At 31.6% G+C, this 19,636-nt stretch overlaps 1 protein-coding gene across 1 annotated transcript; it reads right to left on the bottom strand.

The window, feature by feature from the left end:
• Nucleotides 1-122: 122 nt before the first annotated feature.
• On the bottom strand, nucleotides 123-17,599 carry LOC108911573 (apoptosis inhibitor 5; the record flags this gene model as incomplete). The annotated part of the gene is made up of 6 exons (XM_018716547.1): nucleotides 123-349; nucleotides 4,490-4,655; nucleotides 14,544-14,909; nucleotides 16,745-16,939; nucleotides 16,999-17,196; nucleotides 17,276-17,599. Coding segments are annotated over 6 exons (1,335 nt in total), but the record flags the coding sequence as incomplete, so codon positions are not given.
• Between the last annotated feature and the right edge of the window lie 2,037 nt (nucleotides 17,600-19,636).

The raw sequence follows: 19,636 nt of genomic DNA, 5'->3' as shown, positions 1-19,636 counted from the left end.
AATCTGGAAATAAGCAATTAACTTTATTCTTAGTGAAAGATAAAATTTTTATTTTTTCTGCCATTGGATATTTTGGGACACTAAGGAATACAAAAGTCTTTGCTGTCACATTAAATGAGGTGTTGTGTTTTAAAGTCTTTATATTATAATTGAACAAATTTACATTTTCCGAAAATTTTTACAATGAGAAAAAAAATATAAATCCGAATATCAGAAAATTAATAATAAAATTAAAATCAGAAATGATCTGTAAAAACAAACAATCAGTTTCTCCATCCTCCTCTTAAAGATCCTCGCCCTCTTATACTTCTTCCTCCTCTGTTTCCTCTGCCTCTGATAGAAGGCCGATCTGAAACACAAATATTATGTAGAATATGATTATTAGGCCGAAAAGTTTTTAACCCAAATACACGAATATAAAAAGGGCTCACTTGTGGCCTAATTGCCAGGCTGAAGCCGCCCCTTTTTACTACTACTACTTCCCAAAAGGTTTTGGTGTGCTGAATTCGAATCAGGAGTCCAAATTTCTCAATTGGCTGTGGTTTTCGGGATATCCTAACCTAAATGTTGCAAAATTGCGATATTTTGATATATTTGAGGTTGTTACATGGACAAGCATTTTTTTGCTGAAACCATCTTAAAGCATTCTTTAAAAGGCACTTGGATTTGCACCGATATCAATTTTCGTCTTTGAGAAACTGCATGTTGAAATTTAGTAGTTTGACTTATTTCTCGACTTTTGAATATATTCACAACATAGTAATAAAGTACAAAATTCAAACATTTTTTTCAATTGTTTTACAGTCAAATTCCAGAAAATATTATCCACTCATATATTAATTGGTTTTAATATTGATCATTAAATAAATCATAAATCTAAATGAGAAAATTATTTAGGTACTGTGAAAACCATGAAGAGAGAATCGCTAAATATCTGATATAGTTTATTTAATTTGCATGCGCGGTTCCTTGCTACTCGATCGGTGATTGTAAATCACAAATGTTTATAAAACAAAGTATGAGTTCATCGATGGGTGGCATAGGAGCGGGCATTGACTAATAAGCAGTGGTTGTATTCAGGTCGAAAATATTAAAGTTATTTTAATCAGTTTTACCTAAATCTTTAATTTTAAAAGTAAACCAAATATTAGTTTTTAACAGTACCTATTACTACTTATTAAATATCAATATATTTACTATGAATTGACCAACTTTATTTCTATTGTCGTATCTCTATAACTAATAGGTAAGGATAAAATAATGTTTTAAATATAATTTTTTTTACACGAGTTGTTGCATGAGGCCCCTGTAAGAGCAGGGCCCCGGACGCGATTACCCTGCTCGTCATCACCTAAGGCCACCTCTGAAAGTAAGTATATTACTTTAAGACCCCATTAATAGTTTCCGCAAAAATGTACATATCCATGTAACATAACTTCAAATATGTCAAAAACTTGCGATTTTGACACTTTTACATTAGGATATCTCGAAAACCAGATACAATTGAGAAATTTGGACCTCGGATTCGAATTCAGCGCAACAAAATCCTTCGGAAAAGTACATTCTGGTTTTTGGGTTAGAGGGTCGGTCAAATGTTGGCCTGTGATTATTTACAGTTATCTAACAAGTAACACTACCCAACTGTTACACCGATCAGAATGAACGATAGAATTCTCGATAGAATTCTAAAAAATATTGAACCCATATCTTGTTATTTTCTCAAAATTCGCTTTCAAGGGGTAGAAACCACCTCTACAAGACATTAAGAATGGAAATATCCATAAATAAAATAAAAAAATATACATATTTATCAACCAAACTCACTCACCCAAACTAACTAACCCTCCCACTCCAAGCTTACCCCTCTCCTAAACCAATCAACCGCTTTACCCCAACATCAAACTAAACTAGTTAAACCTTTCCATGCAGTAAATTCACCGTATTATTGCAATGAATATGTAAAATAGGGGATATCAGTTGATATGATATCGTGTTTTTCTTCCCGATCAGTGAGAGACCAGGGGACACGCTAATCAAGCACCCCATACAGAAATGGCAAGGGGACTCACGCTAATCAAGCACACCAAATGGGAAAGGCAAGGGACTCACGATAATCAAGCACACGGTACATGAGGGTGAGGGGTTGGTTTACGTGGAGTGTTGCTTTGGGTAAGGGCAAGAGAATCTGGTACGTTTAGGTGGGTTAGGATGGAAAGGTTCAGTTGGGTATTTGATGTTGAGGTAAAGGGGTCGATTAGTTTAGAAGAGGGGTAGGCATGGAGTGGGAGGGTTAGTTGGTTTGGGTGGATAGGGTGAGTGAGTTTGGTTGATAAATATGTTTTTTTTTAATTTATGGAGATTTTCGCTTTTACTATCTTCTAGGGGCGGTTTCTACCCTTTGAAAGCGAATTCCGAGAAAATAATAAAATACAGGTTCAATATTTTTTAGAGTTTTATTGTTGTGCCAAATTTCATTCCGGTTGATGAGTGACTGTTGGGTAGTTACTTGTAAGTGGAATATTTACATTTTTTCTTGGGAAAACATATTCTAATGCTGTCAATGTTTTCTTTGTCTACTAAACTACATGTTTAAAGATTTTGCATCCTTTACTAATTTTCATATTTGTAATAAAACTTTTGTTTGATTGTACATAAATAAATACCTAATTTTATATACAATGGAGCTTCGTTTTACCCTGATGACATTGATATGTATTTCCAGAATATTCTTGTGTAAAAATTGAGGCAGATTTTTTGCAAAAAATACAAAAAAGTTGCTACAAATTGAGACTTGGCTCTTGATTTATAGGTTAATCAATAGAGGTTTTGTTTGTGACAAAAATACTAGTAGCAAACGGACTGTGCCATCATATAAAAGACAGATATACGCTTATATATTTCCTACTCCAATTTACCATTATAGGCAAATGTTAGGCAAAGACTCCCATATTAGCTAATATCAATATTTTATACAGGACATTTTTTATAACACAATCATTTTAAAAAGTTCAAACTGGATTTTCTAAAATTTTTCAAATGGAAAACCCTGTATTTTATTGTTCTATATAGCAACATTTCTGGAAAAATCTAGTTTTTATTATTTTCAGTCACACGAAATGGCTTTGGAAAAAAACTGTCACATTGTGTCAACTTGTCACTTCATAATTTATCATTCCATTTTGAGTTAACTTTATTAGTTAATATTTAATTGTGGTATTCTGTAAAATAATAAAAATTAAGTTTCTTCAGAAATGTTGGTATATCTTAAAAACTAACAATTTTAGATATAGATTGAAGTGAACCGGTATGTGAATAAAATATGCGGACTGAGTCCAGTTTACTACGTGGCGATTTGTGTGTTGCGAACAGTTGGATAGAAGGCGACCGTCAGATTTAGATTTGATTGACGTTTTGTAAACAAAATAGTGTATTCAGTATTATTACTGTATTTCTTTGCATTCTATAAATTATATAATCAAGTTTACGAGTTTAATTCAGTATTTAAGTCAATAAGACTACAAATAGAACAATAAAATACAGTTTGAAATTTCTAAAAATGATTGTATTTTAAAAAATTCCCTGTATAAAATATCAATATTAGCTAATATAGGAGCCTTAGGCTAACATTTGCCTATAACTCAATTATATCTAATAAACTATTATATCAACTAATTATTTTGTTCCAAGTGTTAGTAGCTGAAAGTTAATACATCTTCTATACTCCGCGGTCGAAATTATAAAGAGTGACTAAGACATAATATAAAAACACTATTACCATAATGCGTATAAAATATAAAATGATTTTTATACGGTTCAATATTATTTATCTTTGTGCCGCTTGCTACGCACATCGATAGAATCTATAATCGTCTAGAGACCGAGTTACACTGAACGTCGATCTATATTCTATCTCTGTCTTTTGCACTTGGTAGGGAATAGGGAAATGCTTTTTTAGTGGGTGTAAACGGACTTGGATTAACCCGTCCTGAGAAACGTCATAGCATAAGCGTAGACGAGGGGTCTAATTCCATGGCTATAATAAATTTATAAATTAAAAAAACACAACTGGGACGTTTTAAAATGCTGTAATAATTAAAATGGATCAAAGTGCCGGTTATAGCAAACCGTAAAAAAATATTAGATGTTATGTTTTAATATCTTTTTTCATTATTTTCTATATCTTGTTGCCTTTTACACAGACACGCCAATGGATTTTCATTCCCGGCACGCTTCATCCCCCTTACTAGTCCAAAAGCTAACGATGAATCACAAAATTAAAAATAAACCATTTGCTTTTGACCTTCAGAAATTAATGAATTATCTTATTTTACTTTTCTTGATTATGTGTTAAAGTTGCATAAAGTTAATGTATAAGCAAAATTGTGTGAGCAGATTTTTTCCGTTCGTTTACCAGACAGATAATGTAAGTATATGTTAATACATGTATTGAAAGGTGAAAAAATTGTAATTTTGAAAAACAATGACTTACCATAATTCTGAAAGTTGTTGCTAAATTTCCCACTTGGTGGTGTATACAGTTTTACATTTTCACCACTTTTATTTGACCGAATGTGTTTGGATGACGAACCATTGCTAGAGTCAAATGTTATTGGGACGTGCCTTTTTTGTGGTCCAGTTGGTTTTGCAGGAGATATCTTAAAAAAATAACACATGAATTTCAAATTGTCTAGGTTGAAACTGAACACTTTATTAGAGAAATATAGCTTAACATGTTTCTTTAAACAAAACATAATTTCGGTAGAACACTTTCTCATGATTGGAACAAAGAAACATTGATCGTGTTTCATTGTCTTTTTCTAATAATAATGGCAATTAGACCAAGCAAATTAAATTTTTACTCGAAAAAGTCCTATCCGCTAGATTATTGTAAATTTGTCATTGTAATCTTAAAGAATTCGTAAATATGCCCAGTTATTTTTTCGTCGAGCTACCCCAGTTTAGAAAAAAAATAAGTTTCACAATGAATAGAAGCCGAGATATTGCAAAATTTACAGCGCGCACTTATTTGAACTTTGGATTTAACTTTTCTCGCCCACACGACCGCTTGGACGAGCTTCACCCACCACCACGCCGCCGGCCGCCGGACAGTTTACTTAGCGAGTACCTTCTCTTCAAAGGGCTCGTGAGTCGCTAATTATCCACATGTTTCAATGCAATTCACGGGAAATCGTAGTTTACGTCGTAAACTTTATTTTGCGAAAAATTCAAGTCTTAATATTTATAAACAACTGCGCTACGATTTAAATAAAAAAAATTATCTTGGCTCCTGTTGGTCGTAAAGGGTACTTTTTTTATTTTAAAACTGTATTTTTTGCCAGCTATCCATTGCATCTATTTTCGGTGAGATAGTATAAATAGCAACAATGTTATTCAAATTGTTTATAAGCGAAAAACGCACGGTTTTTTAATGCACAATTTGAGAATGTTAATGTCAAAAAAAACGGTGATATTTTTTAATAGGCCGCTTAATTGCATCTTTAAGATTACAGAGGCGTAAAGTTCATAACTTTAGGAGCCTCCGCTATAAACAAATAGAATTGTGCGAAAACTATTACACCTACAGCGCCCACTTTTGGCACACTTTTAAAGTATGACAAAACCCTCAACTTGTCATAGGTTTTATAAAATTTTAACAATAAATGCGATAGCTACAAACAAATGAAAAAATGAGCACTTTTCTTGTTTTTTTGCAATAACTTTTTTGTTTATTAACCGATTTTAATTTAACTAGTCTCATTTTGTAGATAATTTTACTCCCTATAAGCAGTCTGAGAGTCACTTTTCGCTAAAATTGATGGTTTTCCCTGCAAAGTGAAAAAACTGTTTTCCTCACTTATTTGTTTAAATAGAAAAGTTAGCTAATAAAAGTTTTTGACTCACGAGATGAGAGATGTCTTGTATTATGTTCCTTTAGACAATTTTACAATAATCTAGCGCAAGGGTTGGCAACTGGCGGACCGCGGTCCAGGTCCGGACCGCGGAAGGTAAAATACTGGACCGCCAAAAATTTTTTGAAAATATAAATTACTCAAATAAATTATTAAAAAATTTTATTTACGTTTAAGTGCCAATCTTATCATTTTTTTTAGTATTTTACAATTGTGTGTGTTTTGAGTTTTTAATTAGTAAGCAGATTAAATTTGAGTCCAAATCAAAATAAAAAAAATAAGAAATATGAATTTTTCCTGGACCTCGTTAAAAATTTTCAAAAGTATCCGGACCGCACCTAAAATTACTTGCCGACCCCTGAATTCTAGCGGATAGGACTTTTTTCGAGTTTCTCTTTTATTTTCGCTAATTTTCCTGGTGTAAATATAGCTATATCATAAGCATGTATTATAATATATTTTTATTGTAGTTGAAACTTTATATACAGGGTCGGAAAGTCCCCATGGTTCATCGGAAGTTACGTGAGAGCGATAAAGAAAGTCATAGAAATCCGTGCGATAGAGAAAGATGGCTATAATGAAGGCGTCTAATAGTCACCGCCCATTTCGCCCTTCCACAAATAAGATCCACTTCTTATCAATTTTTTCTTATAACTTTTTTGTTTCTCATTAAATTTGGATAATTTTTGGATAAAAACTATATTAATTGCTATTTCTCTCAGTATAGGTATTCAATTTACTGACGGCTACTATAGAGGTTCAGAGGCAGTGTCCTCCCCAGTCTTAGCCTCCATAAAAGGGGGCAACAAAAAATTTGAAGATAGTAAAACGTTCTAATACGTTACTTAGATATTTGTTTAATCCATAGGCAGTTCATTAGTGTTATTTTAGTGCGTACAAAATATGAGATAAAAATATGAGAATTTGAAAAAACCTTTTAGACAAGCTATTGCTTGTGATAAATTAAATACTTAAATATGATGGCAATATCATAGCATTTGACAGTCTCAACTTCAAATTTTTTTTATATTTTGTGGCATTATTCAAATCACCACCTAATCACACTGCATTACTTCGTTTGATGAGATTCTTAGGAAAATTTTTAGAACTGGTTTAAATTAATTTGATACCTATACAGAAGTGTCAGTTAAAAATAATCTAATTTTGGCAATACTAAACTATTTCCCCAATTAAGATGAAAATTTTAGTAATGTTTTTGTAAGATGATTTCCAAACAGACATAAGTTTTAGGGAATACTTTCCAACGAAATATTCTTCCTCAGAAACTACCAAAGACTAAAGACAAAGAAATTATAATGATTTGCTTGAAATAAAAGACCCTCAAGAAGTATCAGAAGATATGGTAGAGATAAACCAAGTTCTTTCAAGCCCTGAAGGTAAAAAGCACATTGGCAAAGTACTGGTGTACGAGACTATAGGTGTACTATGGGTTATCTGCATCAAGTGGTGCATTTTTTATTTGACTTGAGCATTCCACGTTCAAGTAATATTTATCCAATGGTACCTGCGAGTTTGGAAGCAGTAATTGCTAAACCAAAAACTGAAGAATATTCTTTTCAGAAAAAGCTTATTTAACAGAAATTTATCGACACAAAGCAGGAACAACTCAGTGTTAGTCAAAATATTAAAACTGAAGAACTACCCACAAGCCAAGAAAAAAGAAGATTTGGCAGTTTGTCAAGAAGTTTTTAGTAATATAGAACCACCAACTTCCTATCAAAACCTATTTTATGTGAAAACTGGATAAGCTATTAGGGAAATCTAATCTACCATTCAGACCAAGAATTAAACTTTGAATCTGAAGTATATTTCAGAATTTTTGCTGCCTGCTACATGCCTGCATCTACAAAAACAAGACCACTTCTTTTCGTCTACAGTCCGATGGAATGGTTGGGAGATTCAACAGGATCATTGAAAATGACCTGCTGTCAAAAAGCACATTAACTGGGACATTTACCTGCTGATACATCTTATAGCGAATCAAACAGAATATTGTAAGAAAGATAGATGATTATCTCAGTAGTTTGAAAAATCGGATAAAGTAGGGAGATACAGTGATGGAATGAAGACCTAGTATGAATGAAAAAAGATTTTCTACTGACGATGAGATCCATAGTGCCATGAAACAATGGACCCAAGAGGCGCGGAAGATTTTTTTGTCGAAGGTATCAGAAAGTTCATCCCTCTCGTCTCACAAAGTACATTAAAGTTGAAGGCGACTACATCGAATAATAGTGTTTGATATTCCTTCTGAATATGTATTTTTCATAAATATACTGCCGTTTCGATTTTTAAAAAATTTAGTACTCTTTGTGGATAGAGAAAGATGGCTATAATGAAGGCGTCTAATAGTCACCGCCCATTTCGCCCTTCCACAAATAAGATCCACTTCTTATCAATTTTTTCTTATAACTTTTTTGTTTCTCATTAAATTTGGATAATTTTTGGATAAAAACTATATTAATTGCTATTTCTCTCAGTATAGGTATTCAATTTACTGACGGCTACTATAGAGGTTCAGAGGCAGTGTCCTCCCCAGTCTTAGCCTCCATAAAAGGGGGCAACAAAAAATTTGAAGATAGTAAAACGTTCTAATACGTTACTTAGATATTTGTTTAATCCATAGGCAGTTCATTAGTGTTATTTTAGTGCGTACAAAATATGAGATAAAAATATGAGAATTTGAAAAAACCTTTTAGACAAGCTATTGCTTGTGATAAATTAAATACTTAAATATGATGGCAATATCATAGCATTTGACAGTCTCAACTTCAAATTTTTTTTATATTTTGTGGCATTATTCAAATCACCACCTAATCACACTGCATTACTTCGTTTGATGAGATTCTTAGGAAAATTTTTAGAACTGGTTTAAATTAATTTGATACCTATACAGAAGTGTCAGTTAAAAATAATCTAATTTTGGCAATACTAAACTATTTCCCCAATTAAGATGAAAATTTTAGTAATGTTTTTGTAAGATGATTTCCAAACAGACATAAGTTTTAGGGAATACTTTCCAACGAAATATTCTTCCTCAGAAACTACCAAAGACTAAAGACAAAGAAATTATAATGATTTGCTTGAAATAAAAGACCCTCAAGAAGTATCAGAAGATATGGTAGAGATAAACCAAGTTCTTTCAAGCCCTGAAGGTAAAAAGCACATTGGCAAAGTACTGGTGTACGAGACTATAGGTGTACTATGGGTTATCTGCATCAAGTGGTGCATTTTTTATTTGACTTGAGCATTCCACGTTCAAGTAATATTTATCCAATGGTACCTGCGAGTTTGGAAGCAGTAATTGCTAAACCAAAAACTGAAGAATATTCTTTTCAGAAAAAGCTTATTTAACAGAAATTTATCGACACAAAGCAGGAACAACTCAGTGTTAGTCAAAATATTAAAACTGAAGAACTACCCACAAGCCAAGAAAAAAGAAGATTTGGCAGTTTGTCAAGAAGTTTTTAGTAATATAGAACCACCAACTTCCTATCAAAACCTATTTTATGTGAAAACTGGATAAGCTATTAGGGAAATCTAATCTACCATTCAGACCAAGAATTAAACTTTGAATCTGAAGTATATTTCAGAATTTTTGCTGCCTGCTACATGCCTGCATCTACAAAAACAAGACCACTTCTTTTCGTCTACAGTCCGATGGAATGGTTGGGAGATTCAACAGGATCATTGAAAATGACCTGCTGTCAAAAAGCACATTAACTGGGACATTTACCTGCTGATACATCTTATAGCGAATCAAACAGAATATTGTAAGAAAGATAGATGATTATCTCAGTAGTTTGAAAAATCGGATAAAGTAGGGAGATACAGTGATGGAATGAAGACCTAGTATGAATGAAAAAAGATTTTCTACTGACGATGAGATCCATAGTGCCATGAAACAATGGACCCAAGAGGCGCGGAAGATTTTTTTGTCGAAGGTATCAGAAAGTTCATCCCTCTCGTCTCACAAAGTACATTAAAGTTGAAGGCGACTACATCGAATAATAGTGTTTGATATTCCTTCTGAATATGTATTTTTCATAAATATACTGCCGTTTCGATTTTTAAAAAATTTAGTACTCTTTGTGGATAGAGAAAGATGGCTATAATGAAGGCGTCTAATAGTCACCGCCCATTTCGCCCTTCCACAAATAAGATCCACTTCTTATCAATTTTTTCTTATAACTTTTTTGTTTCTCATTAAATTTGGATAATTTTTGGATAAAAACTATATTAATTGCTATTTCTCTCAGTATAGGTATTCAATTTACTGACGGCTACTATAGAGGTTCAGAGGCAGTGTCCTCCCCAGTCTTAGCCTCCATAAAAGGGGGCAACAAAAAATTTGAAGATAGTAAAACGTTCTAATACGTTACTTAGATATTTGTTTAATCCATAGGCAGTTCATTAGTGTTATTTTAGTGCGTACAAAATATGAGATAAAAATATGAGAATTTGAAAAAACCTTTTAGACAAGCTATTGCTTGTGATAAATTAAATACTTAAATATGATGGCAATATCATAGCATTTGACAGTCTCAACTTCAAATTTTTTTTATATTTTGTGGCATTATTCAAATCACCACCTAATCACACTGCATTACTTCGTTTGATGAGATTCTTAGGAAAATTTTTAGAACTGGTTTAAATTAATTTGATACCTATACAGAAGTGTCAGTTAAAAATAATCTAATTTTGGCAATACTAAACTATTTCCCCAATTAAGATGAAAATTTTAGTAATGTTTTTGTAAGATGATTTCCAAACAGACATAAGTTTTAGGGAATACTTTCCAACGAAATATTCTTCCTCAGAAACTACCAAAGACTAAAGACAAAGAAATTATAATGATTTGCTTGAAATAAAAGACCCTCAAGAAGTATCAGAAGATATGGTAGAGATAAACCAAGTTCTTTCAAGCCCTGAAGGTAAAAAGCACATTGGCAAAGTACTGGTGTACGAGACTATAGGTGTACTATGGGTTATCTGCATCAAGTGGTGCATTTTTTATTTGACTTGAGCATTCCACGTTCAAGTAATATTTATCCAATGGTACCTGCGAGTTTGGAAGCAGTAATTGCTAAACCAAAAACTGAAGAATATTCTTTTCAGAAAAAGCTTATTTAACAGAAATTTATCGACACAAAGCAGGAACAACTCAGTGTTAGTCAAAATNGAGGAAAATTTCGGCAATTATGGATAGAAAGAAGAAACTGTCAAACTATTATTGTTCAGTTCAAGGTTGCTCTTCATGGTCCAAGAAAAATCCAGAAATAAGTTCATCAAACCATTGAAGAAATTTTCAAAATATTATTGCCGATAGATAATACTCCCTGAATATCATGAGGGTTGTTAGTAAGTAAGGGCACTAGTTTGCAGACATAATATAAATTTCTAAATTTAAATTAACTTTGCCCAATTTTCCCATATAGTACCACATGATCAGCCTTAAAAACTGCCTCTCCTTCTGATATACGAGAGTTTTCGTTGGCATATATGTAAATAGGAAATGTATTCTACAACGGATAAGTTCATAGTTATAACTTAATAAAATGTACAGTAAATTGTAATGCTAGAGACAAATAAAATAGACATAAATACTTGCCTTAAAATTTATTTATGAAATATTTGGAACCTATAAAATAACACAAAAGTCAAATAAGACAAATGTTGTTCAAATGAATGTGTAAACGCGAACGGCAATGTGAAAATTACCTTGTTTCGGAGCTTACTGCTTTCGCCGCTTGGTGCGCTTGCATGTTAAAAATTATCGTGGATAGATAGCAACATTGACTACCCAAAATTGTTCATATAGTAAACATCTATTAAACATTGATCATTTGTAATGTTTTTATTACGAAAACCTTTAAATACTATTATCGAGCTAAGACTTCTTACCATACTATCATCATCCTCGCAAAGATCCAAAATAGCGTTTAGGGCCTGATCTTGTAATGCAGGAAAATGTTTAAAGAACTTTGATATAATTTGGGCCGCTAATTTCTTTTCCTTATCATTACCTTTTGTGCCATCTATGCACTCTAAATACAATTTGGAGTGCTGAAAACAAGTAAATATAAAATAGCTAGCAGTAAGTTTACTATAATATAAATTCTATAGGCTTAAAAATTTCATGATTAGTTATGCAAATGTAAAATTTTAATCATAATTTTTTAAAATATTTACATTTACTTTTTTCTAACCTGTGAAATTTTATCCTTAGCGTCTGATAAAACGTTGTATTTTTCATACAACTCTTCAAAACTGTCTCCCATTTTATTCGTTAAAGTCACACTCGATTAAGTAAATTTCTGCTATAAAAAATGTAATACTTAAACCATTGCTTCTATTTTTCTATAAACCGTATATAATACTATATATATATACTATAATAAACTAACCGGCTGCTTAGCGTGAGTGTCAACCATTTTGAATTTATTTTTTTTTTAGCCAATGCACAGGCCACAGAGCACAGACCACCTAGACTGGCCGTATCTAAATTCTAATTCCAATGCACGGGTACCAGTGAATGCAAAATCCAGGGAAGTGGAGTGTGGAAGGCAATCCGATCGCGCGCATCTTTAAGCAGATCCGGATTAAGTAATATTTTTATTACATATTAAACATTATATTGCATCTTATAACAAATATTCAATTTTAAGTTTGTAATTCAGAAAATAGNTCGAAGGTATCAGAAAGTTCATCCCTCTCGTCTCACAAAGTACATTAAAGTTGAAGGCGACTACATCGAATAATAGTGTTTGATATTCCTTCTGAATATGTATTTTTCATAAATATACTGCCGTTTCGATTTTTAAAAAATTTAGTACTCTTTGTGGATATGCCTCATAATGTGTTTGTTTGGTTTAAGTAAATACTTCTAGTTTTCTAATTAACATGCGATAAAATTAAAAATCGCTTGAAATCTTATGAAGTTATCAATATTTTGTGACCAAATTATTAAAATGTGAAGATTGAAAAAGTTTAGGTTACATTTGTTCCTTCAACTACCAAAGGGCCCAAATTAATATTTTTGAAAATATATTCCACATTAAAAAAATTTTCAACTTGATTGCAGAATTGGCATTCAAAATATAGTAGAAACTCTATAATCCGGCACGTCCAGTAGTTCGGCGTTATTTTTTCTGCGTTTATCTACTTGAAGAATACAGTTTATACAGTTATAGTTTGGTTGAAAGATTATTTAACAGAAAAATAAAAACATTACAATATACAGGGTGTCCCAGAATAACGTGTACAACGGAAGACCACAGGTTCGTGGACTCAAAATAGGCAGATTTAGGCTAATTCGCCTATATCCTAAATCGCTTCGTTTGGCCGCTAAATGGCCTCAAAGTTGGTGAGAATTTTTTGAATTTTGTAAATAACACGAATACCTATTAATCGATTTTGATAATTTTTGGGGTGTGAACTTTTGTTTTCGATCTATACATTTTGGTGATAAAACCTACAACTCCTACAAAATTGACGTGTGGTGATAATAACTTTTTGATAGGTGATGCCATTTGGAAGTTTTTGAAACTCTTGTAGAATTTTGATTAAATGAGCGGTTTCCAATCAACTTTGAGGTCATGTAGCGGCCAAACTAAGCGACTTCGGATATAGGTCAACTAGCCTAGATCTGCCTATTTTGAGTCCATGAATCTGCGGTCTTCCGTTGTACACATTATTCTGGGACACCGTCTATACGACGCATGTCAAAAATCTTTATATATGTTTTCTGTTCCATTTTTTGAGACCTTTATGCTTGTAAAAACAAATTTGTGATCCATCGCCAACTTTGTGAGTAATCATAAAAAAAACCGGAAAAGTACCGAAAATTTAGTCATCTAACTTTTTAATTTTAAGAGATAGAGAAAACTTATTTTAATAAAATTTCATGACAAAATTGATATCTTTCACCTGGTATAAACAAATTTTGGAACTATCGTCTGTAAATTAGTGCCTTCTACGCGGGCAAAGAAAAAATTGTCATCGAATCGTATCGCATCAAAGAGGGAAAAAACAAGCAATTATTTTGTGGCCATAGCCTACTTCGATGACAATTTTTTTTTGGCCGTGTAGGGGGCGCAGCAATTTACATATGATAGTTCCAAAATCTGTTTATACCAGATGAAAGATATAAATTTTGCCATGAAATTTTATTAAAATAAGTTTTCTCTATCTCTTAAAATAAAAAAATTAAACGACCTTAAACTTTCGGCACTTTTCCAGTTTTTTTATAATTTCTCACAAAGTTGGCCATGGATCTCAAATTTGTTTTTACGGGCATAAAGGCCTCAAAAAATGCAACAAAAAACATATAAAGATTTTTGACATGCGCCGTATATTAAGTGGGTAGCCCTCTTATAATAAACAGGCTGTATATGCGCATACAAATGTAATATGTATGTATATATGTACCAATCTCTTTGTTAATGAACAATTAAAAGTAACGTTTTTTAATTTAGTACTGTTTACATTATACATATTCTATTAATTCAAATTTTCCAGTACTCCCGCACTATTAGGTTTATAATCATACTGGATTAATGAGATTTTACTGTACTGGCAAATTACTATTTATTCATTCAAAAGTATACTTACTTTGATCTTATTATCGATAGTCTTAAACGACAACTGAATGTTGCACTTATATACAGGTGTTGTATAAAACAAATCCTTAATGAGTGCCGTTATATTGTCAAGCACAGCAGGTGCAATTTTAATTTTATCAACGTCATCCTTTTTCACTTGTATTTTTTCTAAAGATTTTTTGCAGCCTCCAACTCCACGTGAAAAATAGTTCAATCTTGAACGGAAGTCTTTTAATACTAGCGGATCAGCTGTGAGAAAATCGGGACATTGCCGTGCTAATCGGTGAAAGGAATACAACAGACATTCTACAGTGGTGAAGTCTAAATTAGGCATTTTATCTATATCAACATCATCTGGAGGAAGTGGCATGTATTGCTAAATAAAAAAATTAGAAATATAAATAAAACTATCTATCAAATACAGGATGTTTCAGGAAAAATTTACCTAAATTCTAAGTAGTAACAGAGTATTAAAAATAAGAATCTTTTCCTATGAAGTATGGGTCTATCACACTGTTTTCAAGATACAGGGCATTAAATGTAATCACTCTGTGGATTGGGACTCCCTGTATCTTTTCCTTGCAGAAGATTTCCTGGACCTCGTATGTATAAGTTTAAGAATGATAGATAAATGATATGTAGGTTTAATGTACTTGAATGGGTCTTGTCGTTGACCCTATAATGTTACAAACACACAGAAAAGATTATTGTGTAATATAAGTTTGAAGCATACGCAGGCCTTTATTATTTCCGAGATTGAATAATTTCCAAAGTAGTTTACATAGTTATTTTTTTTATGAATTTTAATATTTAAATTAAACAATTGGTTTATTTAAATTTTAAATATAATATATAAGAAATTTGTTATACTGCAAAATAGAAATATTTTAAATCACCTATTTTTGTAAGTTAATATTAAAAATGTGCTGAAAGATTCAAGATTGCTCTGATATTTGACCGATTAGCCAATGCAGGGAACAATTTGTTGAAGATTACAACAATTATAAAAAAAATGAAAATGTTCAAAAGAAGCAGTAATTTTCAATTGAAAATGTCTGTAAATTTTGAAAACTGTCTCATCTTTAGTAAATAGTTTTATTTTTTAATAATCTGTCGTTCGTATAATTTATAGTAAGTTTTTATGAAACGCCCTGTACAATGTGTAAGAACTATAAAACCACTCCAATTTTTTGGAATGCATAATTCGAATGTATTTTTTGTACTTAAAACCAGTGGTTATCCATGGCCTGTGTAATTTGGTTTGAGTGATTTTTTGCCAAAATTACTTTAGGGTTTTTTTCCGCGCAGCCTAAGTCTGCATCACATAAAACACCAATAAATGGATTATTATAATTGGTTCAATAAGTCCATTTGGAATGTTATTTGGCAGTGGTGGCTGGTGCATGGGGGCTCTGGGCCGGCCCCCTCCTAGAAATATTCATAGCTGGATAATTAAATAGATTAGCCTTATGAAACATACTAAAAAGAAAATATTAATTTGTAATGTGCAAAATTCGTTTGAAAAATTTTAAATAAGTGAACTCGTGAACTTACAGCGGTGGTCATGGTTCCCTTTGCGTAGCAGTAAAAGACGGAGTAGGAGTAGCGCATATTTACTATGCAGTTTGGGCTCTGTTTAGTCCGACTGTAATCAAATAGTAGCTATTCACGTTTTTTTTTTCTTAAAATTTTGTTACGTATTGCCTGTTTTTCAAAATATTGTAAAAGTTTGAATTGATTGTAAAGACAGACTAATAATAATGCTATCTATTGAAAAATCGATGGTACGACAAATACCTTTACTTTAATGGAAAAAGTAATTGAAAAGTTTATGTCGACAAAAGCACAATGGATGTTCACTATAAAAAATAATGTTGAACACATTTTCCCTGTATTTCAATAGTACTTAAAATAAAACTGTCCAATTAAGGATATGATTTTTGTTTTAATACTTTGTACCTAAAATCCACCCTCCCTGGTATGGTAGTCAAGAGCCGCCACTGCTATATGCAAAAAAAAAACATTTAAATTGTGCTTTCCAAAAATATTTTAGAGAAGGATAGTTCTTGGAGGCAGAGAATCAATTCCCTTTTTGTGTAAAAAAATACTTGAGGAAAAATGTTTATTGGACGTTAATATTTAACAGTAGATTCTTTTGTCTTTTATTTTTTGATAAAACTAAAACGATTGTGAATGGAAATAACAACATACCTTAAGTTTATCAAAAATTTGCACCACGTGTAACGATGGATTTTCCAATTTTCCACAATGTGCACTGAGCTCTGTCAGTTGTTTTAAAAACTGATATTGCAAGGTGCTGCCATCATTTAGTTTTCCTATTTCATCCCAATGTGGTAGAATTTGATCACAATAATAGATTAAAAACTTTGTTGATTCCACATTAGCCTAAAGCGAAAGTAATATGTAGACATTCTTAAATGATTAAAAAATAAATATGCACTTACATTAAATAAAGGTAATATACATTCAACACACATAATAATACGGTCAGAGGTTCCTTCTTCATGTGGATCAAAATCTCTATCAATTTCTGCCCTCTCCGCCACTAGTTCAACCAACTCCTTTTGCCCAGTTATGGTTTTTGCCAGTTTTGAAGATGTTAAATAAGGCATTACAACCCAAAATTCTGTGGCACTTGCATCCTATAATGTCACGATGAAGTAAGAAACTTTTATAGATAATTAATTAAATTTATAATACTGCTGAAATATTTATACTAACTTGAATAATTTTCTTCCCTTCCTCTAATAATATTTCTTCTATTTCTGAACTTAGCTTTTCTGGAATTTTTATTAATTTCTTATATAAAAATTGAATATTCTTCTCTCTTGAAGTATTCTCTTCAGTTGTATGTATGTGGTTAAAAATAGCTTTAACAGTATTTAGTTCGTCTTCTTTAAATACTTGAATTAATGCGCTGCATGCAGTGTTATAATCTTGGTCTTCTAATTGCAATAGTTGAGCTAAAATATCAGCAACTCTGCATACATGTTCTTTAGCATCTTTGCAAAGAAGAGGCAGTACTTTCATTGCAGAAATTCTTATCTGAAAATTAGGAATAAAAATATTCAAAAAGACATCTATGTTGTATTATAAACATTTCCTCATTTTTAAAATAATTTTGCTTTCAGCTTAAAATGTTTAAATGTGTTCTTTCCTTCTGTAGTCCTGAAGAAAATTTCAAATTAAATTAAAACTTAAAGCTCACTTTAATTTATCTTATGTATATCCAGAAACAATTTATTAAAAATAATTATTTATGGAACTAGTGCAAAAAATGTGTTTTTGCTCAATTTACGTACAATATATTTTACATATAATTGTTTTCAACAGATATTTCATAAGCATTAAAGCATTTTGTTTATCTGTATAGCCAAATTGGGAGCTATGCATATACAGTAGAATCTCGACTATCCGGATCGGCCGGGACCAAACTGGATAATCGAAAACACGGTTAATCGAAATAAAGCTCAAACTCGCCAATTTTGCAAAAAATAAGAACTTTATTACACATAACCTTTTACATACACATGTACAGTACAATAAAAAATAAAAAGGTCGATACATACGTACGTACCTAATTGCATAGGTACAATTAGGTACATTCAACATGTTCAACAAGACATTAATATGTAGAATCTACTTGAATAAATCAGTAAATTTTTGCATATGCACGAACCAAATGCTAGATTGTGTAGGTAATAATACGTACGCGACAAACAAGCAGATTCGTGTTTGTTTTTACTTTTGAGCGCTTTTTTTTGCACCACTTCGAATTATTCGCACACGGATAGCGGATAATTGAGGTTCTACTGCAACAATACATAATTAATTTGAGAATTATGTATCATTTTGGACACTAGTGTTTTAAAAATAAGTAATGTAAAATAATAAATTATATTCCTGTATGTATCACAATATTCAATGTAATTAAAATAAATAAATTGGTGACAACTGATGAAAACTAAATATACGAGGTGGTGTAGTACTGGACCCAGTCTCTTAGGGGATGATCTGTAGGGTCACATACTGAAATTTAATATGTAGAATCTGAAAAAACAAAATAAAAAGCATAACTCAAAGAAAATCCTATCCCCACCTCTAGGGGCGGCCAGGGAGCAACGATAATTGGTCACTACAAAATTTAAATTTTTTATCTGTATTTTTAACGGTGATATGGCCAGGTTCCTGGAACTTATAGTCATCCAAAAAAACAAGTGTAGATTTTCATTTGGGGTACAATTCGGTGGAAATACAAACCAAAAGTTTGTTTGGTGTGTAGAATCCAAAAAATATAAATTGAAGTTCAAAATGTTTGAGTTTATATGCTATGCTACCAGATAAATTATGGTAAGGATGAGGAAGTTTGCAACCTATCAGGATCCAGGCAGCATTAAGATCATACAAATATTACTTATATTAGGTACCCCAGTATAAAATTTTATGTAACACATAGTGTTATTAAATCTGAAAGCATTGAATGCACTTCACACTGGCTGCCATTGTTTAAGGTTCCCTAAAACTGTAAGCAACATCAACAACCAGGCGAACAATGGTATAATTTACTAAAACTAATTTATGAAATATTGTACAGAATTTTTTAAATTGAAAGCTAATAACATATTATTGTACACTCCTCAAAATGTCCTCATACCAATAATAAAGATTAGTTTAAATTCTATATACAAAATTAAAAATTGTAATAGGTTCCTGGCATATTTTAATTTGTATCAGTAAGTTATATGTTGTGTTAAGTAAGTATATTTGTCAATCTAACTTTTAACATTGTTATTAAGTTTCAGATAAAAAAAATTGTTAAAAAATACACTTCAAAATATGTAGCAGGTTTCGGATATGCAATTTTAAGGAAATTGTAGTTTTTAAAAATATGTGTATTAGGACTATTAGAGTTTATCTAATTTTAGAGAGAAAACCTAAATTTTAGGCTAAAGATTCTGAATCCTACCTTCTTAAAAGAAAAAGTTAGAGTTTTATTAAGACATAGTAAGCCATACACACAAAAAAAAAAACGAAAAACAATGTACTGTTTAACTTCCTTAAAAACCATATTTCCTTATTCCC

Source organism: Anoplophora glabripennis, unplaced genomic scaffold (assembly GCF_000390285.2).
Source record: "Anoplophora glabripennis isolate ALB-LARVAE unplaced genomic scaffold, Agla_2.0 scaffold980, whole genome shotgun sequence".
NCBI classification, from domain to species: Eukaryota; Metazoa; Arthropoda; class Insecta; order Coleoptera; family Cerambycidae; genus Anoplophora; species Anoplophora glabripennis.
Note: the sequence above shows the minus strand (reverse complement) of the source record. Positions and strands in the feature narration are given on the sequence as shown.